We start from the raw sequence: 27931 nt of genomic DNA, 5'->3' as shown, positions 1-27931 counted from the left end.
TTTTTCAGGATCTTTGTAGTCCGTGGCAGGCCCGCAATGGTTGATAATTTTCCAACACCTGATGGTCCAGAGTCGGTTTCTTCAGTAAAGGCGTACGAACCGATCTCTTTAGTTCTTGAGGTACCATTTCATGACCTAAGGAAGCGTTCACAAAATCAGTCCGGAAGAATTTAAGAAATGGGGCATGTTGCACTGCGAGGTAGGCTGCGATCGGATCATAGTCATGATTTGTAGGTTTCAATTTACTAATCAGACCTTCAATATCCCCCGGGTCTACCAATAGGAAGGAAAAGCCAGGCGACATGGCGGTGGATACTGTTGAGCATTCCTGTGTCAAAAAGTGGGTTGCTCCAGTAGTAATTTGTGAGTCGATGGTCACACGAACGGAAGTAACCTTATCGCTGAAAAAAGCATTGAACTAATTGGCCAGAGTATAAGACTGAGGTAAGTTAAATGAGGCACATGTAGGTGAGAAAAGGTTCTTAATGAAGCAAATAAATCCCTAGATCGATTTTTGAAGGAACTGGGATTCCTTTTTTAATATAATGCCACTGTCTCTTTGCCATTTTGGCGAGAAAGTGAATCCTTAATTTACAGCTAAATTATTTATTTTCTTTGGTAATTCCGTTTTCATTCTTTTAAGAATCTGAGAACCAAGGATTAGTTGTATTATTGCTTTGTTTCTTTGTTTTCATAGGTGCCCTGCCATCACAGCAGTTATTCAGTAATTATATATTAATCTGATAGTATATAGATAACTTTTCATTATTGCAGATTCTACACTACCTCCTTGTCACTTACTTTTTTTTCCCTTTCAAAGTCGTTATGGCCACCTTTGTTGTTGCACTTAACTGTGGACCCAAAATAGAAGGTGCACATTATACCCAGTGTGTCATGTCCAGTATGCAGCAGCATACTTGTTCGACAACCCATCTCTGCCGGTCGGTGTAAAAATAACCTTGCTCATGCACTGAGGTGGGTGGCTGTAGTTCAAGGCGTGGTGTCTATGAAATGGGGTGGGGGGGTGCTGCTATGCCGAGGAACACTTTACAGTTTAGAGACGTACCCTTACTACTCCCTACTTTGTAGTGCTCCATGCATTCAACCTCTAGGACTAAGGGTTCATTGGTTTCTAGTTGTTCTAAGTACCTTCAATCGTATCTTTATGTAATTCTCCCTTCAACACTAGTCTGTTACACTGCTAAGTTTATGGCTGAAGTACACTTCAATACTAATATCTGTATAATATCTAATTTATCTTGCACTGTGTGGTTCAAAGCTTCTTGTTTTGAGGTTAACATGCACGCACTTTAGTGTTCACTGGTATTTCCTGGTGTTGGTATATTGACTTTTAATGTTGGGGTGTACCGAAAACTAAGTGATGCTAGTCGTTTATCACTCTTATGGGTGATAAATGTGGATTGTGATTGCTGTTGCAGAATAGGGTCTCAAAAGCATAATTTTCAGTCCCTGATGGATTTCACTTTCGATTTGTTCTGCAGTAGTAAACCTGCACCCCTGTGCTCTTCTACTTTTAAGTACCCAAAGCAGTATATTTCCTATAAGAAACAAGTTGTTATAATGAATGATAATAATTATAGCCAAGCTTATTTTACTTTTTGAGACACAGTAATTGACAGTACTTGGAGTATAAGCAGGATTAGTTGATTGTTAATGGAAATCCATGGTTTTTATGTACAAATCTTTTTATTTTTTTTATTTCGACTTGTATGTTGTAGCACATTGCATGTTTAGCCTTTGCGGCTGCAGGCTTGACCAGCTTTGATGTTGTTCCTTGATTGAAGTCTGCCTCTGAAATCAATGATTGCTCACTGGACACAGGTTCCAGTCATGTCCGATGGTGCTGTGTTTGCTGCACTGCATGAATGAAAATGCTCAACAAATTGTTTTCTTGATAAAGCAGCTTGTTGGAACATGAGCAGCCTCCTGTGTTTTTACTGGAAATATCCCACGTCTGTATTTCCTTTTTCAGGTATGCAGTTTGTTAGAGCGCACTTATTTAATTTGACATGTTGGGTCTTTGAAATATCTTATGCTGGATTCTAAATGCAATTCTGCCTTTTGGGCCCATGCACTGTCAAAGGATGCTCTGCTTGTATTGTATTGCAGCACTATTGTATTATAAGTGAGATTTTACAATATGTAATGCGTGATAGTTATTAGCGTCACTGTTTGTGATTTTGAATGCATGTAACTTTTTTTAACATTAGAAATTAGCGGCTTAATTACAATACCCTTTTTTATAGGGGACATCCGGTCCAGATCCAACTACTGTGTTTGTCGATATGAGAGCGTTGAGGCATGACAGGTAAAATAAATACTGTAATTCATTGGTGGCTTAATATGAAAAATGTGACGATGTACTAAGTGATGATTTCGGTTCACTAATTGTTTATGTTAAAAGGATTAATAGGCTGATGGGTATACCTCTGATTGCATTTCCTTGATCTTGCTGGGTTGGATAAATGCATGTTTTCCTTCTCTTTCTCCATTCGGATTCACTCTTACACATTATACTGTATTAGTTAGGTGCCTTTATAAGCTTGTGAAGGCTAAAGACTGGAAAATGGCATTTCTCGTAACACAAGCTATGGTAGACAGTAGAAAAGGGAAGTTACACTAAAGGGGTTGTATATTGAATGATGGGACAATCTGTCTCAAAATCCAATCCAACATCAGCAAAGGGGCAATCTGGAATCTTTATTCTTGGTGGTGCAGGATTTCACTACATAGCCCCTGTGTGCGGGCGCTACACAAACCTGTCACAATAGCATTCATCTAATATTCCCAGACATGTATGAAGTAAGCATTAAGCACTGAGGATGCTGGTTCTATTGGCAGATAACAGCCAGGGGCCCAAGCTGAAGGCCTGCCGCCATGATCAGCTGGTAAACACTATTCCAAGGTGTTCATTGCTATTATTATCCTAGAATAAGTACTGTGAAGAAGTTTTGTCATGGTTTATTAAGAGGAGAAAGTGACAGAGAGAGCCAACCGGCATGATGACCAGTAGTGAGGCAACATAAGAAGAGAACAGGCGTGAAAAGGATGAGTGAGGCTGACGGCTGTAGCAGGACAAGAAGGAGCGGCGAGGATATCGTTAGGCAGATCGAGACTGGAGATCCAAGGAAGGGAAGGCCATAGGAAAAGGAACAGAATGAACAGCGAAGGGAAATGGCACAACAGGATGAAACACAAGATCAGCAGTAAACCATACCAAGCGGTAAGCCCTGCGTTTTGGCTCATGAGGGCCCACAAACAACCTGGTTCATGTACTAACGCTCTTTTCATTCATGCACAGTGTAGGCCTGGCTCTGACCAAGGTGGACAGTCTCCCAATAGTTTGGCTAGCAAGTTGAAGTACAACTGCTTGTCACACATTGGTAGACACAACTCTTTGCTCATCTAGCTCATCATACTAAGTGTTGCTTGGGCAGGATAGAGAGTGAGTGAGTGAGTGAGTTTTCATGATGGTGGTTATCCTCTGCCTTCTCCAAATGTGACCTTACATCCCTATCAGCTTTTCCAGCACTTGTCTTTAAAGTGAAATCGTATAACCAGCCAAATGCCAGGGTTTACGACTAGAGGGCTTTAAAACTGCCAAATGTGCGCTGTATAGGAACACTTTACATTACATCGTAAGCGTCAAAAGAACAGGCAAGAGGGATATGGCGGTCCTCAGCTGCAGTTCTATAACAGTCTTCTAAATAATAACCAGGAGTATGGCCTCTAATCGCTCTGATGCCATTATGGGAATGATGGAGAATGCTGAGAAGCCTTCTAACAGCAAATGTAGGATGACACCAGGTGTTCTTTAAATTACAGAAATTAAATGACTGGAAAACTTGTCTAATGCTTTAATGGCAAATAAAAGCATTTACCTGTCTCTTCAGTCCATCCCATACAAGCTGACCCCCTAAAACTATCCAGGTACACCATAGTTTAATTTCAATGTTTTTACATTTAGGAAATATATGCACCCTCTCTACTTTTCCAGACTCTTTAATAGCAGGAGCAGTATAAAAGGAAATCAGCTCCTAGTTGCGGCCCGTTGCTGGCTGTATCGTTAACCTCAGACTCCCCTTCATGGTCAGGGGTCAAAGAGTTGGGGACACCTTTAATTGTTTCTTACAGATGTTACAAAGTGGCTGTGTCCAAGAGACTGCTAATGTCATGCTCAATAATTAATATTTTAGAGGGAACGTATGCTAAGAGGCAATGGGCTTTCTGCTTCATCTAGAACCAAAATCCAATATGCACTTTGTGATGTTTTGGATGATGTCCCAAGAAGGAAACACTGCTGCCCATCAGTGTGGCAGCTGATGCACCTCTGCTGCAAGTGTGTGAAAATCATACTTCTGCTACGGTGGTGGACAGAGAACTGCCAAGGAAACTCCGGCCTGCCCCATCAGATCTGGCATTTTTGTCCTCGCATGCCTCTTCAGAAATCTTGGTGCTTCAGGCTGCGATGGCCAACCTGAAGACCTCCACTTTTCCTTCCCTCCCCCTGACAGGGAGAGCAAGAGACTTGATGCCTGGTGCAAGAAGGTTTTTTCATCTGGCAGTCTTACTCTACGCATGGTGAATGCTTTTCACGCTCTGGCTACGTTCTCCTCTGCCGGTGAGACAGAGACTTTCCCTGTTCAGCTCGGAATGGTCAAGGACCATGTCCGACGCTTGGGTCTTGCAGGTCATTCAGCAAGGATATTGACTCCTGTTCATACAGAGTCCTCTAGACCACGCTCCTCAGGCCATTGCCTTGTCTCCGGACCCCATCCTTCTAGAGGAGGTCCGCCCGCTTCTTTCAAAGAGAGTGATCGAACTGCCGGCTCGACTCAGGAGTGAGGGCATTCATGTCTTTCCCTACTTGGACGACTGGCTCGGCCAAGCTCACTCACCAGATCTAGTGTCGGAGCATCTACCTTGCACATGAATACTATTGCACAACCTGGGGTTTTCCCTGAACTTCAAAAAGTCTCAGGTTTCCATCCCAATCCCTCTGATTTATCGGAGCAATATTGGACCCTTGCCTGGGCAGGGCTTTCCCATCTGAGGACCAAGTAACCAACATCTTTCAGGTGGTCAATGTCCTCAAATCCCAGGAACATGCCTGCCTCTGATTTCCTGTGCCATCTGGGCCTCCTGGCCTCCTGCATCGTAGTGATGCCGGTGACGAGGCTGCACCTGAAATCGTTTCAGTGGCTTCTCCATTGCCAATGGTCAGTTTCAGGACCACATGTTAGACCTTTTGCAGGTCTCAGAGCAGGTGGCTCAGGATCTTGCGTGGTGGGCCGTGCGAGACAACTTGCTGACAGGCGCAATATTTCGTCAACTTGGCCCCAGGCAAGGGTGGGCTCTGACTGGTTGGGGTACTCATCTTTCAGACCTGACTGTGAGCGGACTGTGGTCTCCTGCTGAGTCTTGGTAACACATCAACTTGCTGTTCAGAGAAGCACTGCAACTGTGGTTCTGAGTTCTGGAACAGTGTTTCTCTGACAGTGGGTTATCTGACCGGAAGAGAGAATATTACGGCAGATGTGTGGAGCAGGCAGACTTCAGCCTCCCATGAATGGGAGCTCTACCGGAAAGCTCTGGAGGAGATTTTCTTCTTTTTGGGGACTCCTCAAGTGGGCCTCTTTGCTTCCAGTGTCAACAGGAAGTGTGAGTTATTCTGCTCCCGGGAATTTCCTCGTGGGGGACGCACTGACGGTAAAGCGGACTTTCAACCTGCTTTATGCATTCCCAGCAATCCCTGTCATTCTGCTGGTTCTCAGGAGATTGCGCCTGACCGGAACCACAATGATCCTGATTGCTCCGCACTGCGCCCAGAGAAAGTTGTATCTGGTTTTTCTAGACTTGTCCATCTGCCCTCTCTGGTGCCTTCTGAGGTGAGTCGACTTGCTCTCCTACTCGGAGGGGTGGGTCCTCCATCCAAACCTCAGCAGCCTGAACATGCTTGGCTACTGAGAGGTTGAGGTAGAAGGAGTGGGACATGTCGGACAATGCACTCGATGTGCTACTGTCAGCTCAAAGGCCCTCAACAAAATCCATTTATGCCTGCATGTGGCATACATTTTCGAATTGGTCCTGGGAGAGGGACCTGGATCCTTTATCCTGCCCTTTATTCCCTGTGTTGGATGTTCTGCTTTCTTTGACCCTAGCGGGCCTGAAGTTTAGCACAGTAAAGGTTTTCCTCACTGCTATTTTTGTGTTCAAGAGGGCACCGGAGCAGGGCTTGTTTTTCACAATCCCCACTGTTCTGCAGTTCTTGCGGGGTTTGTCTAACAGTGTCCTCCCTGTCTGTGGTTCAGGCATGGGATTTGAATTTAGTTTTAACGTTTCTTATGGATGCTCCGTTTGAGCCCCTACATTCCTATTCTATTAGGTTACTCAGCTTAAAAGGGATTTAGATGGTGGCCATCACGTTCGCTAGACGGGTGAGTGAGCTCCAGGGGTTGTCTATTTTACCTCCTTATTTGCTCTTGTCGAAAGAGAAGTGGGCGTTGAGAGTGAGACCCTCTTTTCTGCCGAAAGTAGTCTCGGATTACCCTCTCTCTCAGAAGATCCAATTTACTGAGTTTTTTCTTCTGCCTCATCCTTCCAAGGCAGAGGAACGATTACATCAGCTGGACCCGGTATGGGCCCTTAAGTTCTCTGTCCTTCATACCAAAGCGGCTAGGAAAGATGACCTGCTTTTCATTGGTTACGGCGGTGCGCATCCTGGCACGGCTGTGACCAAACAGACCCTGTCAAGATGGATCATTCTCTGCATTTTGAAATGCTACAATCTGGCTGGGAATGATGTGCCTGAGGGTCTCAGAGTTTATTCTACCAGAGGAATGGCTGCCACTTCTGCATTGCAGAGGGGAGTCCCTGTCTTGGACATTTGCCAGGTGGCTACGCGGGTGCCTTTGGACTCCCTTGCGGGGCCAGGATGCCCATTTTGGGAGGGCAGACCTCCATAGTTTTCTGGTTTAGGTGGTGGTATTCCTTCTTCCCTCCTCCAGATTATGTACTGCTTTGAGAGTCTATAATAGATGAGGAATCCGTGGGAGGAAAGAATCAATTAGAAGAACAACTTACCTCTCTGTTATGTTCTTTTTGATGGATCTTCCTCCCACGGATTCTTCACACCCTCCCTACCTGCCTCTCTTTGCGGAAAGCTAGTACACCATCGGTTCCACTGTGCCTCAACTTCAGAGTGCTAGGGAAAAAGGGTGAAACTAAGGTCACGGGGTGCAGTGTCGCTATTTATACTAACCCCCGATGTCATGTCCACTGCATAGAGGCATTAACGTAGCCACACTATGACCCCTGGTGGCTGAAATGTTTCTGGAGAACAGCTGGCAGACTCAGCAGTTGATCATCATCTCGTCTTGCTGGGTGCTCGATCGTTGTCTCTAGACGTGATGTCAGATGTTGTTTAAATACCATGTCACTACGCCCCATGCTTCAGTTCCTTTTTTCCACGCGCTTGCACGCTGCATCAGAAACACGACATTGAGTTTCCTAGATTTCTTTTTTCTTTCTTTTCTTTAAAACCTTGACCGCGATGTCTACTCACCAGATATCAGGCTTCAAACGATGCACCGATTGCAATGCCAAAATGTCGGTGTCCGACCCCCACAGCATCTGTCTGTGGTGCTTGGGTGCGAGTCATGACAGAGGCCTGCGCGTTGTCCTCTGAAATGCAGCTGAAATCCCTACTTGAGAGAGCGGGAAACTGGCTTTTGGCCGACCATCGAAATCTCCGGTGCGGTCGCTCGTTCGGTCTTCAGAGTCTGATACGGAGGAGCCCACCTCAGAGAAGGGGATAGATAAGCATTGTAAGAAAACTAAGAAGCGGTCCTACTGTTGAAGCCATTCTTCTTCGTCTTCGCGGATGAAGAAGCAGCGCCACCACCGATGCGACTCCAGTAAGGGACTACCAATCGGAAAGAGTGGGAAAGCCTGAAATGCTGGAAATGTTTAAACAGCAGGCTGCTGTCGGTGTGGTCTCCCCCTCCCTGACCAGCGAGCCTTAGCAGTGAAAGTGGCGCTCAGTGCTCTCAACCCCATGCTAGCTGGTCCGTTGACTCCATCGACAAAGCCTTCGGGCTCGACGCCAACAGAGGTGCAAAAACCATTGACGGTTGTCCTTCAAAACACTACCTACAACGTGCATTTGTTGGCGAAGCCTTTCTTGGCGACGAAAGTCATTTCTTCGGCACTGATAACCATCCCAACGTCAACACCTTCGATGCCGACTATCAACAACGGATCTTTTATCCCGTTATTGAGGACAGGATTCTTCAAGTCGATGCAATCAATCTACGTCAACCAGTCTGACGACCAAGGGGATATTGACCCAATTTATTCTGGCTCTGGCGGAGTTCCTTTATTCGACGCCCAGGCCAATTTATTAACCTTAGCCCAAGGTTTACAAGATGCAAGTGGACTGGACACATCCCCAGATCTTGAGTTCCAACAAAGCCAACCTTACAAGCATACTCATGCTAAATTCAGGGCTTTAGTGGAAACAGTGGTAGATGACCTTGGCTTGAACATTTCTGCTGCACCCTTTCAGGGGTATGACCTCACTAATATTCTGGGCGAAGGTCCAGCAGTCGAGCATAATATGCCTTTAAATTTGGCTATAGCTGAACCCCTAGCCTCCTTATGGCAACACCCATGCACAATGCCTCCCGTAAGCTCCAATTGCACAGGAAAATATAGGCCGGCTAGAGGAGATCCTTCTTTCCTCTCCTCACACCCTTCACCAGAAAGGTTGATAGTGCAAGCTGCCACTATCACCACCAGACCTGCAGCTATACGTCCAATCTTCCTCTAGATAGAGAGGGTAAAAAACTTGACGCCATGGCTAAAAAGGTTTTTACCCCGGGCAGTATTGCCTTAAAGGCCACTAATGTGGCATGCGGCTTTGCCAAATTTTCATTTGATCTGTGGAAGGCTATGGAACAAGCCACTCAATACATCCAGGGGAAATGCGGGATGGTTTTATACGGCTGGTGGAGGATGGAAAGGAGGTGGCCAAGCAGTCGTTACAAACAGGCCTGGAGGTGGCTGACTGAATTGGCCGGTTAATGAGATCGGCAGTAGTAATGAGAAAACAGACCTACTTAAAAACCTCTGGATTCTCCTCAAATGTCCAGAACAGGCTGCTAGACATGCCCTTTGAGGGAGATATGCTTTTTGGGCAAAAAGCTGACAACTCTTTAGAAACATTCAGAGAGTCAAAAATCGCTGCAAAGTCACTGGGCCTAACTGCGCAGCCAGCCAAGCCTGCCTTTAGCTTTGCCTCAAGAGGCAGAGGCTATAGATGCTATGTAGCCTATGGCAGTAAGCAGCAGCTCCGGCAAGGCAGGCAGAGGAGTTTCTTGTGTTCCGGAATGGGCAGAGGGTCTTCTAGAGGCCACAGGCAACGCCGGGGCAGCTCCACCCTCTAAGCGGGCTTGATTTCACCTCTCATGAATTACCGGTTGGTGTAGGTTGGCAGGACATTGGCCTCAGTGGCAGGAGATTACCTCTGATGCCTTGGCCCTGCAAATGATTTGGTGGGACTATTGTCTGCCCTTTTTAAGAAAGCCACAGGACAAACCGCCTCCAATCCAACCGGGACAGGAACGCCAGGAAAAGCTGAGAGCCCGGTTGTCGAAGGGTGCCGTGGAAGAGGTACGTCCCGCTCAGAGATGGTCGGGCTGGTATTTCCCGGTGCCCAAGAAGGGAGGAAGTCTCCGTCCCATCCTTGACCTCAGGGCCTTAAACACGTTCCTGAAGAAGGAAAAATTCAGGTTGGTTCTCATACTTCAGAACTGGCCGGTGCCAATAGACCTACAGGATGCTGATTTCCATGTGCCGATGCACCAAAGCATAGGAAGTTCCTAAGGTTCCTCATAGGTGACCAGCATTACCAGTTCAAAGTGCTGCCCTTTTGGGTTTACCTCCGCTCCAAGGGTCTTCGGCCACGGTAGTCGCGGCTCACCTCAGGAGATCCGAGGTCCATGTATTTCCATACCTGGAAGTCAGCAGATCAAGTCTTATCTCGTCTGGAGTACACTTCTCTACTACTGCACAAGCTGGGCTTCTCCCTGAACTTGAAGAAGTCTCATCTAACACCAGTCCAAAAGCTCCAGTTCATTGGAGCAGACCTAGATACTCGGATAGGGAAGGCTCCCCCCCCCCGTTCACCGCCGAAGAGAGAGCCGACAGCAGTGGTCACAGTACCTGGGAGCGCTCACGGATCCTCTCTGGGTGTCCAACCAAGTGGTCCTCGACCTCGATTGATGGGTCAACTGTAGCAATCTTATGGCAGGGAAACCCTTTTGGCCTACTTGGCCTCAGACCCGAGTGGTCACAGATGCGTCTATGAAGGGTTGGGGCGTTCACTGCAAGGACTTGGAGGTGAACAGCCTTTGGTCAACGACAGAAGCCAGGTGGCACATGATCAAGCTATCAAGCTGGAGTTGCGAGCCATCAAGCTAGCCCTGAGGGCCTTCGTCCCATCCCTCAAGTGGAAGGATGTCATGATTCTCATGGACAACACGGTGGCCATGCACTACCTGAGCAAACAAGGTGGCGTGCACTCCCATCCCCTCTGCACAGAGGCGATGCAGCTGTGGTTCTGGTTACTGGAGAATCAGATCCCAGATTTGGCAGTTCATCTGGCGGGGACAGAGAACAGTTTGGCGGAATCTCAGAGCAGGCAGAGCACAGTCTCACACGAGTGGGAAGTGTGGTAGGAAGTCCTGGAAGAGGTCTTTTCTTTTGGGTACCCCAGCAGTGGACCCGTTTGCAATGGAGTCCAACAGGAAGTGCAAACAATTTTGCTCGAGGGAACGCCCAGCAAAAGGTGCACTGGGGGGACACATTTCTAGTGGACTGGACTTTCCCTCTCCACTATGCCTTCCTGACATGGGTGAGACAACCGTGATTCTCAAAACTTCTTCAGCTGTCCCAGGGCCGTCCAATCCTTCTGGGTCAAGATCCCAACCTGTTCACTATGTGCAACGAACTGGTGACCACAACCCAGCGGTACTCAACTTAAAGGCTTAGCTCCTGACTTCGAGTCCGGACATGTCCCACTTACGCAAGAATGCAGAAACATCCTAAAGGCTGCCAAAGCGGAGTACAGTCTTATGTGTACAAGTGGAATCGGTTTTGCACTTAGTGCTCCCAACAACAATTAGATCCGCTAGACGTGGGACCTCACCAAATCCTACTATACCTTCTACGATTAGCAAAAGATGGTTTGCCTCACTCATCCATCAAAGTGCAGCAAGGAAAAGCTCCCATTTTCGGAACCTGCATCGTTAAGCAATTCATGAGTGGTCTATTCCGCTCGTATCCCCCTCAAAAGAAACTACCACCCTAGTGGAGATTAAACACTGTGCTGTCAGCCTTCATGAAAGCCCCATTCGAGCCCATGTCTACTGCTGACATGAGTTTGTGTCAGGGAAGACTGCTTTTCTAGTAGCAATCACGTCCTTCCGACGGGTGTCAGAACTACATGCACTGTCCTGAAGTTCTACATAGACAGAACAAAAAACTTTCGACAAACATCTCAACTGTTTGTAGCTTTCGGTCCTCCTAACAAAGGTCAGCCGGTTTCAAAGCAAGGTGTTGCCAGATGGGTTTCCACCGCAATTTCCACGGTGCACGCCAAGCCAAGCGACCACTGCAAGGACCCATTTGTGCTCATTCCACTAGGGCATTGGGGTCTTCGGCAACTCTATTGGCCGGGGTTCCCCTGTCGCACATATGCTGCACGGCCACCTGGACAGTTCCGCACACCTTAGTCAAGTGATACTGCATGGAGGGACAAGGAAAAGGGTTGGAAGAGCCGTCCTGAAACATTTATTACAATAAGGAATGCCTTCTCCCTTTACACCTCCTGTCACAAATTGTTAACAGCTGTGGCAATCTATTCAATTCCCCTCCAGAAGGATGTCCTGCAGGTGACACGGAAGGTCTTGGAGAAACCTAGGGACAATGCCCAGATGAACAAGAAGTTGGACAGCAGGTTTAGGCTGACGGATGGGAAGCCAATCCTCCTGGACTTCCACTCGCTGCCCCATTCCTCTGTTGTGGCTGTGGCCTCGTATTCTAAACCATTGTCTTCTTCCTCCATGGGAGCCGCCTCCAGTTGCCTCTCCAAGGAGGAAAAGGTCATTGAGTCCTTGGTAAAGCGCTGTTACTCCATCTCAGAACTACATTTACGGCAGGCCAGCGTGGATGCCCCCTTGGTTGCGGCTAAGCAGAATCTGTGGAGGAAACTCGGGGAATTTTCTCTCCCTTCGGACAAGCAAGCCTCCTTCAAGGTCGGTCTGGCAGATGCCCGGGCCATTGCGCATGACCTCATGCAATCCTCGGCCACCCACATCGACACAGCCAGCAGAGGGTTGTGCCTTGGGGTCGAGATGAGAAGGATGGCATGGATGCACGCCACAAATTTTTCATCTGATGTGCAGCAGCAAATCCTCGATACTGCTCATTCGTCCACTGATGACTAATTAACAAAGAAGAAAACCTCCACTCAAACCGACAAGTCCTTGGCCATCCTGACAAAACCAGGTCAGAAATCCTTCCCTCAATCCCAGGGTAGGACCAAGTTGAAAACTTGCACCTTCAAGGGATTCTGAGACTGCGGTACACAGAGGCCTGACAGGTCACCCAGCAACAACAGGAGGAAGCAGCAGAGGACGTTGCACAGGTTTTTCTGCTCCCCCTTCTCTGCCCCCGCTTCTGATGCCAAGAAGCAGTGACGTCAAGGTCGGGGAACACAGCGTCTTTTCAGCAACCCGTGGATCCTATCTGTATTCTCCACGGCCTTCAGTCTTTCTCTTCGTTTGCCTCTACCATCCTCTTCGCCAGATCGGGTCCCCGGCTCTTTTGCGGGGAGGTCCTTTCGCTCTGGGAGATGCAGGCGAACCGGTTCCTCTTGTAGATAGGGGCTTCGGTTACTATTCCAGGATTTTTGCGGTACCCAAGAACAACCAGGCTTGCCTGAGGGTCGCCCTGGACCTGTCATTTCTAAATCTGTCTTTACCGCTGAAACGCTTCAAGATGATAACCCCTGCGCACATACCCGAGTCTCTGTTTGCAGTGGCCTGCATGTGTTCCCTGGACCTCAAGGATGCATGCTTGCATGTACCCATATATCAACTGCATCCAAAGTTTCTGCGGTTCATTATTTTGTCGTACCACTTCCAGTACAAGGTGCTTCCCTTGGGCCTGAACCCAGCCCCTTGTGTCTTCACAAAGTTGATGAATGCAGTAGCGGCCATTCTCGGCTTGGAGAGCCATCATCTATACCCTTATCTAGACAACTGGTTGGTGAGAGGGGGGGGGGGCCCGAAGGGGTGGTGCACTCCTGCCAGAGATTGGCAGATACTCTTCATCTGCTGGGGTTTTCCCTCAACCAGAGTAAATCACAGTTATGCCCATCTCAGGAACTGTTCTTCCTGGAGGTACGTTGGAACACTACAGTTCAACGGGTGTTCTCCATGCCCAAAAGGCTTATGTCCCTCTGCAGGGTGGTGGGATATTTTCTGGCCAACTCCACCACCTCGGCATGGTGATTCCAGCCCATTCTGGGCCTGATGGCCTCCTGCGTGCTCACTGTACAGCACGCCCACCTCAAGATGAAGCGCCTCGAGCTCCAGCCTACGGTCCATTAGGATAAGGAGACAGGGTCTCAGTCAGACAGGATTCCAAACCACTGCTCCTCCTGCCCGATCTTCGCTGGTGGCCGGTGGAGGACAATGTCTCCATGGGAGCCCCTTTCACCCGACCAGACCCTACGCTGGTGGTGACCACGGACTCCTCCCTCTTTCGGGCTCGGAGGCTACTCTGGAGACCTATGTGATTCATGGAGCATGGTCCTGGACGGAAGCCCTTCTGCATAGTAATTTGCTCGAGCTCAGAGCATTTGCCTGGTCCTCAAGGCATTTTTGCCCCTCATCAGAGACAAGTCTGTTCTGGTCAGGAGGCACAACTCTACTAGGATGTTTACCTGAACAAGCAGGGTGGCACCCGTTCCCCCTCCTCTGCTTGGAGGCGGTTTTGATCTGGGAATAGGCCCTGATGGAGGGTTTTTGGATCTTGGATGTCCACCTCCCAGGGGACAGCAATGCAGAAGCAGACCAATTGAGTCGTTTTGGGTTCAACACCTACGAGTGGGAGTTGCACAACAACTCCTTGTTGCCCCTGTTCCAGCATTGGGGGTTCGCAATGCCTAATTTGTTTGCATCCCCTCGGAATGCCAAGTGCTCCCAGTTTGCTTTATGGGCAGTTCAGGGTCTGGGGGGGGGGGTGTCTCTGGGAGACGCTTTACAGATCTGTTGGCATGACCGCAGGTGTTGTGTTCCCGCCCACCCCTCTGCTGCAACGGACTCTCTGCAAGTTCCGGGCCTCCATGGGTTGCGGCCTCGTCCTGGTCGCCCCACACTGTCCTTCGGGACCCTAGTTTTTGGATCTGCTGCAGGCGTGCTTCCACATCTTCCGATCCCCAGCAGGGGCTTCCTGACGCAGCAGTGGAATATCCAGACCCGGTCAAACTGGCCCTGGTGGCCTGGTTCCTGATCAGCTGAGGCTTCAGCGTGCTCAATTTTCAGATGACAGCTGGATCATCATTCAGCCGGCCAAGAGGCCTTCGACTTGGTCCCAGTATAAAGGCAAATGGACTAGGTTCTGCCATTGGGCTCGCGAAAAGGGCCTGGACACCGTCTCCTGTTCTCTGGATGACGTACTGGCTTTTCAGCGCACCTGGCTCAATCTGGAGTACAGGTGGATACCTGCTGCACCTATTTGGCAGCCATCAGGGCTTACAAGAATCCCCCTGAGCATGTGTTTTCGGCAGCCATTCCTGTGGTTAAGGCCCACCTTGAGGGGTTGTCTAGGCTTTTTCCTCCGGTGCATAGGCCTCTTCCGTTCTGGGACCTCAATGTGGTTCTTGCAGCTTTGCTACGCAAGCCTTTCGAGCTGATGACTTCTGTGGACATCCACTTGGTGACGCTAAAGACTGTTTTATTGGTGACTCTCGCCTCTGCGCACAGGGTTAGTGAGCTGCAGGCGTTGTCTTCGTGTGAGCCATTCACTAAGTTTCACAACGACAAGGTCATCTTGTGCACTCACCCACATTTCTTGCCCAAGGTGGTCTCCATTTCATCTGAAGCAAGAGATCTGCCTGCCGGTGTTCTTCCCGAGACCTCAGTCAAAGGCAGAGAGAGCCCTGCATTCCTTGGACCTCAGGAGGGTCCTCAAGTTTTATCTCTCTGACTAAATCCTTCAGGAAGTCTGTGGCATTGTTTGACTATTGGGTGCTCCTCCTCTCGGGCTTATAAGGCTTCCATCGCCCATTGGATAGTTCAGGCCATTTCAAAGGCATTTACGGCCATGGGTAAACATGTTGAAGGGGATTCATCCTCCTGCGGTCAGAGCCAAGGCTACGGCCGTTGCGTTTCACAGACATTTCTTGGGATGTCATTAGCAAGGCAGCTACTTGGGCTACTCCGTCAACCTTCTGTAAGCACTACTCGCTGGACACCAGCTCCAGGCGCGATACTGCGTTTGGTCAGGCGGTTGTTAAGAACCTTTTTTGCTTCGTCCTAGTTATGAGGCAGGTTATCGCAGCTCCACCCTATGTTTCTTGTTCGGTGGAATCATCCACAAGGATGGAGGAAAGGGGACAGGACGTATGAGTAATTAAAGTTACTCACCGTAGTTACTAGGGTACTCATAGTCCATAGTTCCCTTTCCTCAATATGTCCCATCCACCTTCCCCCACTAGTATGCCAAGAGTTAATGTGTATAAGTCTAGCCATGTATCTTAGCGTCGGATGTGCTCAAAGGGGGCTGAGGTGAGGCCCCAGAGGGCGGGGCCTCGGACGGGCGTTTCCACGCCCCCATGCGGTGTACTAAATGTATAGGGGAAGCTCAATATTTCGCTGCCGAAGGTTCCGATACCGCCCCCTGTTGGATACGCCCAAAAGGGTGGAGGAAAAGGGACTATGGGGTATGAATACTCTAGTCACTACGGTGAGTAACTTTAATTTATGCTTTACAGGGGAAGCCTTCTATGCTATCTTCTGAGTCGCAGCAGGCGGTTTTCTGAACTTCAACATTTCTATCCATTTGGTGGACTGCTTGGTATTCAATTCTAAAAGCATTTTAGGTTAGAGAAGATTCCACAACGGAGAAAAAAAAGTTACCTGCAAAACTGGTTCTTCATCCTGCCAGATTCATGTAAAAGCTCCAGAAGAAATCAGACGCTGAGGTATAGTGGTGGTTGCACTGCTTGCTGCAACTATTCAGGAGGGGTTATGCTCCTTTATTAAAGGAGGCATTTCAGTCAAGCCCACTTTGATGTATTTTCATGCAAGTATGTGATCACAGAAGTGCTTAGAGTGAACCGTTAAAACATGTGTTACTATAAGTGTTTGAGATACTCCCCCCTTCTGGAAGAAATTATAACAAAAGCATATATCTCTAGGAGTGCACAATCTGGACCATCGTTACAGGTAAGGAATGCTTACTTCTAATGGACTCCTACCTTCCATGGATTCCTTATCTAAGATATCTATCTCCCAGCACTAGCGCTAGCTGCTCTTTGGAAACATTTCCGCTGCCAGAGGGTGCAGCGTGGCTCCACGCCAGTTCTGCCCCAACGCCTTTGCGTGCCCAATGACGGAAATGACGTTTGGAGCATGTGTATTATTTGAGGGATCAGAAATGAGAGACGGACACAAAGCTGTAGTTTTCTTAATATTTGCCACATTTATTAAAGATATTTTGGGATGGGATGAGCCGCTATCTGTCCCTACCCTAATGTTCCTATATGGCAAACTAAAACAAAAGAAAAAATAACGTTGTGACCAACTGTGATTGAAACAACTAGACTGCACGGCTTGTCTCCTATGCAGCATTAGTAATCATCATTCTCGCTTTGCTACTCTTCTTCGCCTCACTCCCATAAGCATTATGAGTCTTGAAATCCATAATAGTTTTAGAGCTTTCAATGCCATTTTGCTTTGATTGTATGTTGAACAGAAAGTCTTTAGAGACAGGAGATATTCTGTGAATGGTATATGCAGTTCTGTGAATGGTATAAGCAGTGACCTTGTGGTTACCACTTTTCTCCAAGACGGAGCCATTCAAATCATGGGACATTACATGTGGCCCATATGTTTCTAAGGGGAAAATCTCATTCTGGTTAGGTGGTTTCTCATATACTTTTCCTGGGAGTGTAGCTAGGGAAGGATTTTCGCAGTGACAGCCATCAAGAACTTAGGGTTTATAGGGTCTTCATTCTCACAGAAAGAGGAACACTGCGTCTCTCCTAAGGGAGTCACCACTTTATCCCGAAAGCCACCTCCTCCCATGTGAGCCTTCCTCATGATGCTACCCCCTGGATTAGGATCGGGTAACGACTTCCTTCCCCTGGACACATGGGAGGAGATTTTTGGCCGGGGATTAGTGATGACTTTGCAGGATTCATCACAATATACAGAGGCACCACACCCCATGACCTGGGTTCCTTTTTTTCCGCACACACTGCTTGCTACTAGGAACACCTCTGTTAGCTAATTATTCATTTTTACGAAAGTCTTGCTTCACTTCTCGAATTCGGTGTGATGCTGCATCCGAGAAGGTCTTTGGGGTTCAAACCCTGCACTATTTGCAGGTGCTAAATGTCTGTGTCGAACCCACTCTGCGTATGGCTTTACTGCCTTGGTGAAGGCCACAGTATGCAGGACTGCGCGTCGTGCCAGTCAGTGCACCCGAAGGCACTTCAAGAATGCAAAGCAAAGCTGGTCACCTTTCTCGACGAGGAGAGAGTGGATAAGCGGACCCACTCAAGGTTGCGGGGCACCTTGGAATGGTCCTTTGTCCTTAAGCATAAAAAGAAAACGGAGCACTACAAGAGGTCGAGGTTACCCAGCTGTTCTTCTCTGCATCACTCATCTTCGTCCTCTAAAATGAAGAGCCACCACACCAGCCAAGGAGGACGAAGCCTAATGGGTACCATTTCCAACCAAATCCTCTTCTCCAGAGGAATCGGAGGCTTTCTGTTTGAAAATGCTCGGCCATTTTACCAAGGCCTTGGCTCTAGCAGCTCTAGCCCCGATACCTGTGGCTGCTGCATCAGCACCGTCCGCTTCCGAGGCCGCGTGCCAACGACTTTGGCTTCAGCCAAGCCGACGGATCCCACCGCACTTGGGGGAGCCGGCAGGGAGTCCGCAGGACAAAGCGAGAAAGGGGTGCACCGTTAAGTCTAAATGAGTCAGTCCACCCGCATATGGTCTCTCACCAGCAGCGCCAGAGTCGCTAAAGAGTTCCTCCCGCTCCCAAGAAGGACATTTGGAGGACATTTATGATGAAGAATGTATTGTTTTCCTTTTTGGTCTGGAGCCCTTCCACCCAAAGGAGGTGAGAGACTTCCCAAAGCAGTTTATCGAGGCACAGGTTGGCTTGGTGGACCAGACAGCCAACTTGCAAGTAGCCTGGACAACTCGCCAGAGGTCGACATGGTGCCTGCTGCCACCCCTGGTAAACCACAGGTGTCTTTTCAGCGCCTGATGGTAAAGACTGTCTGCCCCCACAAGGCTTAAGGTGCAGTATGACCTGTGCAACATTCTGAACTAGGGTCTTACGAAATAGACCTTGTTGCCTTTCTTTCGGGCAGTAGAGGGGTTCATAGTGGAACTGTGGGGCAAACGGGTGTCAGACCTCGCAGTGTACCAAGACCTGGCCAGTTCCCCTCTGGTTACGGTTCTCCAGAGAGTTTGGCGGTTCAGGCTGCTATGGCGAACCTAGACTTTTCAATCTTTGTCCCCGGATAGGGAAAGCATACAGGTGCGTCACCACCTCTTGTACATTGGCCAAATTCTCTTTTGGTTTCTGGTCACTGGTAAGAGCGGCAACGGAGCACATCCCAGAAGGGGAAATGCAGGATTGTTTTCTGGCCATTGTGACAGGTGTCAAGGATATTTCCTGTCAAATATTGCAGTCTGGTCTGGCCACTTTTAGGGGAGGCATGGTATCACAAGTATGACACTGACTCTGTAGTATAATTTGTAAAACCTTTATTGAAGTTTCTCGGGTTGGAAAAACTCCTGCTTTGCCCTTTAACTAAAATGGGAGTAGTCCCGGCCATCAAACGATAAACAAAACAATTCTAGTGGAGTCTGTCAAATCAAAATCGCCTATGCTAACAAAAACCTAATGCCTGCCCTATCTCTTGTTAAACTGCCTGAAGTCTATGCAAAACCTCCAAGAATGGTCGGGTTTAGTCAGCACAATGGGGGAGGACCATGGACTTGAAAGAGGGCTCGATAATGTTTGCCTTCAGGATTTGTTTAACTTCTTCAACTACTATTTGTTTTAGTGCTTCTGGGAGTCTGTATGGTTTCAAATGGACCACTTTTACGTTTGGAGTTCTGATATGATAGGCACCATGTACTCTGCCTGGTTTCTTGCAGAATACACTGGGGAATGCCATAATAAGGTCAATCAAATCTTCTTGTTTCTGTTTAGATAGTTTTTGGGGAATAAGTTCAGAGTTGTCTATCTCCTTGGGTACCAAATAAGACAGTGTATAGGAGGTGGCGGCGAAAGGATTTTCTTTCCACTCCTTTAGGAGATTTACATGGTAGAGGTGGGTATTTTGCTTTCAATCAGGTTGGGCTATTTTATATGTACCGATTCCTGTTTGCTCTAGCACCTCATAGGGCCGCTGCCACTTTGAGACAAGATTATTTTCAGAGGTAGGTAAGAGAATATGTGAGCTGGTTTTCTGGCATATTTCACATTTTATGTCAGCATGGCTTACCTGGCCAGTAGAATTTCCCACTGATGTGAACTTTTTGGTTTTAGACTGTCCGAAAATGGCCCCCTGTCAAATGAGAATGTGTTACTTCTAGCATGATCTTGCGATGGATTTTGGGTGTTGCCAACTGTGTTTTACTTGGACCATCTCTGCAGGTTTCCCTTCTATCTAGCAATCCCTGTTTCTGGAAGAAAAAGGGGCTCCCCTTCTCTTGTCCCTCTCCCTCGGGAATCGCTTGTAAGAAAGCCTCTGCGAGTAATGAATAATTTCGCTGGGCGAAGGCTAGATCGAGATGGATGGTAGGTTCTTTTTGCCTCAGTGATACATGTCTCATTGGCCTCTCCAAAGCCTAAACTACCTCTCTTTTCCTCTGGTTCACTTTCTTCCTCAAAATGGGGAAATGGAGCTTTCTCAAGAATTCCCTGTGCAATCGTGTACCCACAGTGTATTTCAAACAGAATTTCACCATGGTTCTGTAGGAGAACCTTTGTGTCTCCCCGAAAGTCTGGATCTTTAACGCCTGGTAGGGCATCTAAGACAAACTTCAAGGCCAAATTTTCAGTCCAATCTTATATAAAAACCCACAGGGGGTATTAAGACTAAGTTTTTGGGAATCATGCCTCTTTTCCCGGGAAGGATGTTCGCTTCTCTTCTTCTACACATGTCAATGCCTATGTATTCTTTTGTGGCAGTAGAGGGGTTTGAGGCTCTTTGACTAAGTTTCTGGAATTTTAGGGTCCCCCAATTTGTCTCAGTTGAGTTGCATCCCACTCCTGACTCAATATGTAGGGGAGGAATAGTTGCACAAGTATGACACTGACACACTAGCTACAATTTGTAAAACGTTTATTGAAGTTTCTGGGGTTGGGAAACTTCTACTTTGCCCTATAACTAAGATGGGCGTAGTCTCGGCCATCAAATGATAAACAATACTGGAGTCTGTCAAATCAAAATGGCCTATGCTAACACAAACCTAATGCCTGCCCAAAAAAGTGTGCAAAGGAAAAATGTATATAAAGGAAAAATCTGTGTTCAAAAGAATAAATGTGGCCGAATCGGCTCTCCTCCCCACGTTAGACCACACAGGGTAAGGCCTGTCTCTGTAGGCAGGATGACGCACTCTGGCTCGGGTTTTCAACACACAAAAGAACTGTTCCAAAATATGGATTGAGGCCTGCTTGACCTTCCACGTTAAAGTCTCTCTTTCCAGACTTCCAAATAATGTTTCAACAAAAGGTTCACGTAGGTCCCCCTCTGTCGGGCTCAGACCTTTCACAACAAAGTTCAACAAGAATTGCAAGGGGCCCCCTTCCCCAAGCTTATTAAACGTCACGTCTCCCTCAGTCAGGCTCAGACCGCTTTCGGATGTCAAAGACTTTCATATGTGTGTGGCTTTCTTTACAGACCTCCGCAGGACCACTTCGACTAACAGTTCAAGGTTCAACTTTCACTCTCTCCTTCTGTAGGAGTTAACTTTGCTTACTTCGCTTTTGCAGTTCACTTGTTTTATCGTTACAAACAATGCACCTTTCACTGAGACTTTTGAGTGGGCTACTTCCTTTTGCTGGACCACTCCGTTACTCAGTATCGCTGACTTCACAGCTGTCCTTACTTCAAAGTTCATTCACAGGTCTGCCTTTCTTTGCTTCTCATCCACACGCATGCATCCTTCACTTGCATTATAATGTTGCCACTTCAAACTTTCTTTTAACACACACCGGTCTCTCAGCATTTCGTTCTTGGTTTTCCGATTTCCAATTCACGAGTCAAGGTAAGTACCACAGGCTGATGTGGGATCTGGCCTTCTCCATGTGTCTTTCGCGGCCTGTCAGAGGCAACGACCTCCAGTCCCTTGGCTTGTCACTCTGCTCCAGTAGCTTTGCCTTTGCCCTGGAAATGCTGCTCGTACTTGTGTTCTGCCTTGCTAAGAGCGTGTCTCTAGGTTCTGCCTTTTATCCGTGTGAGGAGAGCTAATTGTTATCAGATGTATGTCCTTAAAGTCAAGTGCCTATCTTTGCCTGACCCGATTAACGGGACATGTCCAGTACGATGCATGAGAGTTAGTCTGGGTACTCTGTCACCCTCTTCCTTGGCCTAGTGTTTGTGTAAAAGGGGGTGGGGGGCAGTTGGGATCTCAGAGAATCCTGAAAAATAGGATGGTTTAGATAAACTAAAAAGGGTGGAATACCGCCTCTCGCCATCGGCTGTCTCACCCCCACTCCCCGAAGACCCCTCACCCAGGTGATCCTCCGGCACTGGTCCACCCCCAGGGTCTGGATCTAAAGGCGATGGTCGTGCCCTGGCCACCTGAGGGATCCCTGGGGACTAGCGGGTGAGACACCCTCTGGTTTCTCACACACTGCAGACTGTGTCACTAGTACACAGGCTACCAGCATCGTGTTGAGGGACTTTTCTGGGCTGAGGACGTTGTGGTTTGCCACTGACGTCCAGGAGAAGGTACTGGACATGCCCTTTGATGGCATGAACTTATTTGGCAACAAGGCTGACGAGTCACACCAAAAGTTCCAGGCCTCTAAGGTGACATTCAGGTCATTGGGGCTGGCTGTGCAGCAACAGCGTCCATCAGGCAGGGACAGGAGTGTTTGTCCCTTTCCCTCTTACACCAAGATGGGTAGAGGGCAGTCTTCCTTGAGCAGGCAAGGACAAAGTCGTCTCTACAGTGTTCGGGGATGCAGTGCGCCTAGAAGAGGTGCTTCGTTTTCCTTGGTGCCTTCGTAACACCCCAGCACAAAGCCTCTGCGAAGTTTGGCAAGAAATTGAGAAATTCCCTGGACGTCTGGTGCCTGGGCTTTGGAGGTCGTCCAGAAGGGATACTGCCTCCCCTTTGGCTCTCACCCTCCAGTCCAACTCCCTTGCCACCAACCCTTGACTCCGAAACCTCTCCTGCTGTTGGAGATCCGTCGGCTCCTGGCAAAAGGGGGCCATAGAGATGGTACATTGCTCAGCAAGAGGCAGGGATTGATACTCAACTTACTTTCTGATGCCAAAGGAGGACGGTGGTCTGAGACCCATCATGGATCTGCGGCTTCTGAATTTGTACTTGTGCAACAACAAGTTCAAGATGGTTACTCTAGCCTACACCCTCCAGCCCATGGATGTTAACGACTGGCTAGTTTCCTGAGATTGAGATTACCCGGATGCTTACTTTCATGTGGCTATATACAAGAAGCACAGGAAGTATCTGATATTCAAAGTGGGGAACTGTCATTACCAGTTCAAAGCCCTTCCATTTCGGTCTTTCTTCTGCACCCATGGCTTTCACCAAGCTGGTACTAGCAGCTGGCCTCAGGAAGGAAGGCACATTCATGTCTTTCCCTACTTGAAAAACTGGCTTGTCTGAGCCTGTTCACCAGTTCTAGCACTGAGTTCTAGCATCAGTACATCTAGACCGGACGTGCAGCCTGTTGCACAGTTTGGGTCTCTCCCTGAACTACAAGAAGTCACAGGTTTCACCTTGCCAATCCCTCCGATTCATCTGGGAGGTCTTGGACACTCGCTTGGGTAAGGGTTTTACCACCTGAAGACAGAGTAGTGAAAATATTCAAGCTGGTCCAGGTTTTCCAACCTCAGACGACGGTTCCAGCCTCAGCTTTTCTGTGCTTGCAGAGTCACATGGCATCATGTATCTTGGTGGTACTAGAGGCCAGTCTGTGCATGATGTTGCTACAATGGCTCCTGAGCTCTCAAAGGTGTCAGTTTCAGGCACGAACTTCAGACCACCTTCTGGTCGCGGAGAGAGTGTTCAGAGTCCTGCAATGGTGGTTCGTGAAAAACAACATCCTGAATGGGTCTTTTTCCGTCAATCCTGGCCACAGGTGACCCTAGTCATGCATGCGTGCCTGAAGGGCTGGGCCGAGGGTGAACGGGCTGTGGTCCTCACCGGAGTGCCAGGAACACATCAATCTCCTGGAGCTGACGGCGATCAGGCTGTGAAGAGCAAGACAGTACTGGTCCTGATGGAGAATACTGTAGACTTGCATTACCTCAACAAGTGCTCCTTGGCACTGTGCAGAGAAACAATGTGATTGTGCTTCTGGACCCTGGAGACCAGCGTGACTCGGACTGCGGCTCACTTGTCTGGCAAAGAGAACACTCTAGCGGATGCACTGAGCGGGCAGTCCTCAACCTCCCACGAGCTAGAATTTCTCCCTCTGGCATACTCCCCAGGTGGACCCCTTTGTTTCCAGTGGAAACGGGAAATGCAGGTGGTTCTGCTCCAGGGAATTTACTTGATGAGGTTCTCTGGGGGGCGCCCTAGCTGTCAAATGGGACTTTGACCTGCTCTATGTGTTGCCGCCGATCCCGGTCATTCCGCTGGTTCTCAGGAGACTGCGTCTATTTGGGGTCACAATCATGATCGCTCCGGACTGAGCTGGAGAACTTGGTACCTGAAGTTGTTGGACATGGCCATCTGCCCTCCCTGGCATCTTCTGCAGAGGATGGAACTCTTTTGCCACTCAGAGAGGAAGATCACACATTCGAACCTTAGCAGCCTGAATCTCATGCCTGGCTGCTGAAGGGTTAAGATATCAGGAGTGGGATTTGTCATAGGACATTCTGGGGGTACTCCTATCTGCTAGAAGTTCCGCTACCAGGTCCATTTTTGCCTGCAGGTGGCAGAAGCTTTGGGCTTGGTGGTGGGAGGGGGATCTGGGCCCTTTTACTTGCTTCACCGCCTCAGTGTCAGGAATTTCTTCTGTCTTTGGCCCGGGGTGGGGGGGGGGTTAGGGGGGGTCTACAAGTTGGTAAAGTGAAAGGGTATCTTGCAGCCAATTCAGCTTCGTTTTCACGATCCCCCAGTTATGAATTCCTGAGATGTCTTTCCAATATGTTTCCCCCACACCAGTTTGTTCTTCCAGCGTGGGATTTAAATGTAGCGTTGACATTTGTAATGGGTGTTCCGTTTGAGCCCCTTCATTCCTGTTCTTTAAGACTGCTCTGCCTTAAGGTGATTTTCCTGGTTGCCATCACTTCCACTAGATAGGTGAGGGAGCTCCAGGCTCTGATCTGTTGATCCTCCCTACTTGGCTTTCTCTAAGGAGAAGGCAACACTGAGAGTTAGCCCTCATTCCACCCGAAGGTGGTCTCTGATTTCCATCTTTCTCAAAAGATCGATCTACCCATGTAAGAGCTGACCTCAGATTTATGCACTCTAAAATAGCCCACCTCTCAAGAAGTGAATGCACGTTGTCATGAAACCAAGTTTGTTTCACAGCTGCCGCTGGGAGAAAGGCTAGACAACTCTTTGGAGATTGAACTAACCTGAGTCTCTCTGAACCACAGAACAGACACAGGATATATACATTTCCAGAACAGTTAACACACTCCCACATCCCCTTGATGTTCCCTTACAAAGTCATCACCCCGAATATAAATAGGCTGACCTTTTATAAGGAAATGTAATACCCACAATCCCATTGGCTGCCTTCACTGTGGCACCATACCCTTAGACATACAATGTTCATGACATTGAAAATACAAGCCGACCCTCCTCTTGGGTTTCTTTCTGCAAGACACACAACCCTAACATGGGATTCCACTTGGTCAGAGACCTGCAATGCATGGTTTATGTATGGACACTTTGGGGCTATAGAGAGCTAACAAAAAGGCTACTTTGACTGGGTACTAACTTGTTTTTCAAACAGTCTGACACTCTGGATATTTATTCTTGGCATCCTATTGCGCCCTTTTATTATGCGACCACCAGTTCAATCCATCTGGCCTCATTTCCCATTATCTTTTTCCTGCTAATCTGTTTGACCTTCTCATAGGCCAGCGGCCATCTCCGCTCCCAGTCACCCTATTACAGTTTTAGCCACTAACCCTAGGTTGACACTGCCAGCTGGTAGATGCTTTTTCTGCCACTTCCTCAACAATTTCCAAGCCCAAACCGTGGGCCCATGCTCTTCATTGTATTTCAGCTTCAAATAGCTGCTTCCATTTCTCTGCCAATTGATACTTTCCCCCTTGGCCCGCCAGTCGCCTGAACAAGCTAGACAACTATTTCACAAACCCAGTCCTCAGCTCACGTGTGTTCAAAACTACTGCATCCCTCGTCATGGTTTCCCCATTCAAGAGCCTTTTTTCACTGTGTATGGAGCTCTGCATTTTAAATCTTATTGCGCTAAGTTGCACAATGTACTCCCATACTATGTTCACACAATCTTCATTATGTTGCTTCATATATGCAAATGTAAAATGTATCACACTTGGCACAAAATAACACTAAAAGTAAACTTGAACAACCCTTGATTAACTATCCTAGATACATGCAAAACTGCAACATTGTAACAATATTGCATACATTCTTAACATTAATATGGTGCGTACAACATGAATCTCTTTCCCATTGAGATAAAATCCATCTACTCCAACGCCCATCTTCTTTCCGCTGCCTCACCCTTCCAAAGCAGATGAATGTTATGTTCCGGAATTTTGTAAAGCGCGCGGTTGCCCGAAGGCGGCATTGCGCTAGAAGGAAGGAGCCCAAAAACCAGGCAGAGAAAAAGCAGCAAGCAAACCAATAATCGGAACAAAAGAATTTTTAAAGCCTTGCGAAAAGACAGCTGGTTAGCTAGTAGCTTTAGTGAAGGAGGGAGAGCATTCCAGAGCTGGGCAGCAGCAATAGAGAAGGCGCAACCACCCAACTGGGTGAGCTGAAGGGCGGCCCACAAAGCAGGCCAGAGGCTGCTGACCGCAAGGGGCGATTAGGAACATAGCGCACAAACTTAGTGCGCAGATATTCTGCTCCTTGGTCATAGAGAGCGCGGTGCACAATGCACAGTGACTTGAACTGAATGCGCTGGGCCACCGAGAGCCAATATAGACAGAGCAGTACAGGGGTAATATGGGCCTCATAGGGGGAATCTGTTGCCACCCGAGCCGCTGTGTTTTGAATACGCTGCATCCGGCCTACCAGCCCCTTAGGTTGGGCCAGATGGAGGGAGTTGCAATAGTCTAACTTGCTCATAATCATGGCAGCCACCATAGTGGGACGAAGTGCGCGAGGGATCAGATGGAGGGTCTTCCTCAATATTTTTAGCTGAAGATGACCGGTCTTTCAATCCGCCGATACCTGAGCTGCCATTGACAAGTTGTTAGTCATAATGAGCCCCAGATTTTTAACTTGAGTAGAGGGCACCGGGAATGGGCCCAAAGAGGAGGGCCATAAGGAGGAAATACAAAGTGCAGGGATGGGGGAGATCCCACCACCATCACCTCTGTTTTGTCCCCATTCAGTTTCAGCCAGTTGTGGCCCATCCACTCACCCACGGCCGCCAGGCACTTATTCAGGCACTCCAACGCCTCAACCTGATTGAGGTCGAGACGGATCAGAAGCTGGATATTGGCGTACGAGTAGCACCTGACACCGAAGGAGGGGTTGAGGCACACCAACAGGAAGATATAAATATTGAACAGAATGGGAGACAAAGCAGACCCCTGAGGGACACTGCAGCTGAGGTGGTAGGACTCCGAGGTGAAAGGAGGATGAGAAAGAGTTTGGGACCTATCCGACAGAAAAGAAACAAACCAGGCAAGTGCCTGACCTGAAACACCAATCTGGCTCAGACGGGAGAGCAGGACAGCATTGGTCGACGGTGTCGAATGCCGCTGACAGATCAAGAAGAATCAGGGCTCAAACACTGCCGCTGTCAACCAGCCTGGCCATGTCGTCCTGGACGGAGACCAGGGCACTTTCAGTGCCTATGCCAGGGCAGAAGCCAGACTGGGCTGGGTCAAGGAAACTGGAAGATTCGAGAAAAGAGGAAAGAATAGGGGAGACCAGAGATTCAAGAAGCTTCATCAAAAAAGGAAGAAGAGAAATTGGCTGGAAATTAGAGGGGAGATCGGGGTCCAAAGAAGGCTTCTTCAGCAAAGGTATGACCAAAGCAGCCTTCAGCTCAGGGCGGGGGCGTGTACCCCGACTGGCAGGAGCTGTTCACGGCCGCCGTAATTTCACTGAGAAGATCAACCGATACTTCCTTCATCACTGCCAATGATAGCAGATCAGAGGGGGCTCAGAACTTGATGCGCTGCATAGCGCGGAGTAACAAGTCCTCAGTG

The 27931-nt window shown here is 48.4% G+C and overlaps 1 protein-coding gene across 5 annotated transcripts in view; it reads left to right on the top strand.

Moving 5' to 3' along the window:
- The window catches only part of DIP2C (disco interacting protein 2 homolog C), a 2321522-nt gene that overhangs the window by 2096930 nt on the left and 196661 nt on the right, over nucleotides 1-27931 (top strand). For all 5 annotated transcript variants that reach the window (XM_069647998.1, XM_069647999.1, XM_069647996.1 and 2 more), the window contains one exon: nucleotides 2268-2329. In XM_069647998.1, coding sequence (XP_069504099.1) covers nucleotides 2268-2329 — 62 coding nt within the window. The remainder of the gene's footprint in view (nucleotides 1-2267; nucleotides 2330-27931) is intronic.

Source organism: Ambystoma mexicanum, chromosome 2q (assembly GCF_040938575.1).
Source record: "Ambystoma mexicanum isolate Mex_15411 chromosome 2q, UKY_AmexF1_1, whole genome shotgun sequence".
Lineage (NCBI taxonomy): Eukaryota > Metazoa > Chordata > Amphibia > Caudata > Ambystomatidae > Ambystoma > Ambystoma mexicanum.
The sequence above is the reverse complement of the archived record's forward strand: the minus strand, read 5'-3'. Positions and strand labels throughout refer to the sequence as shown.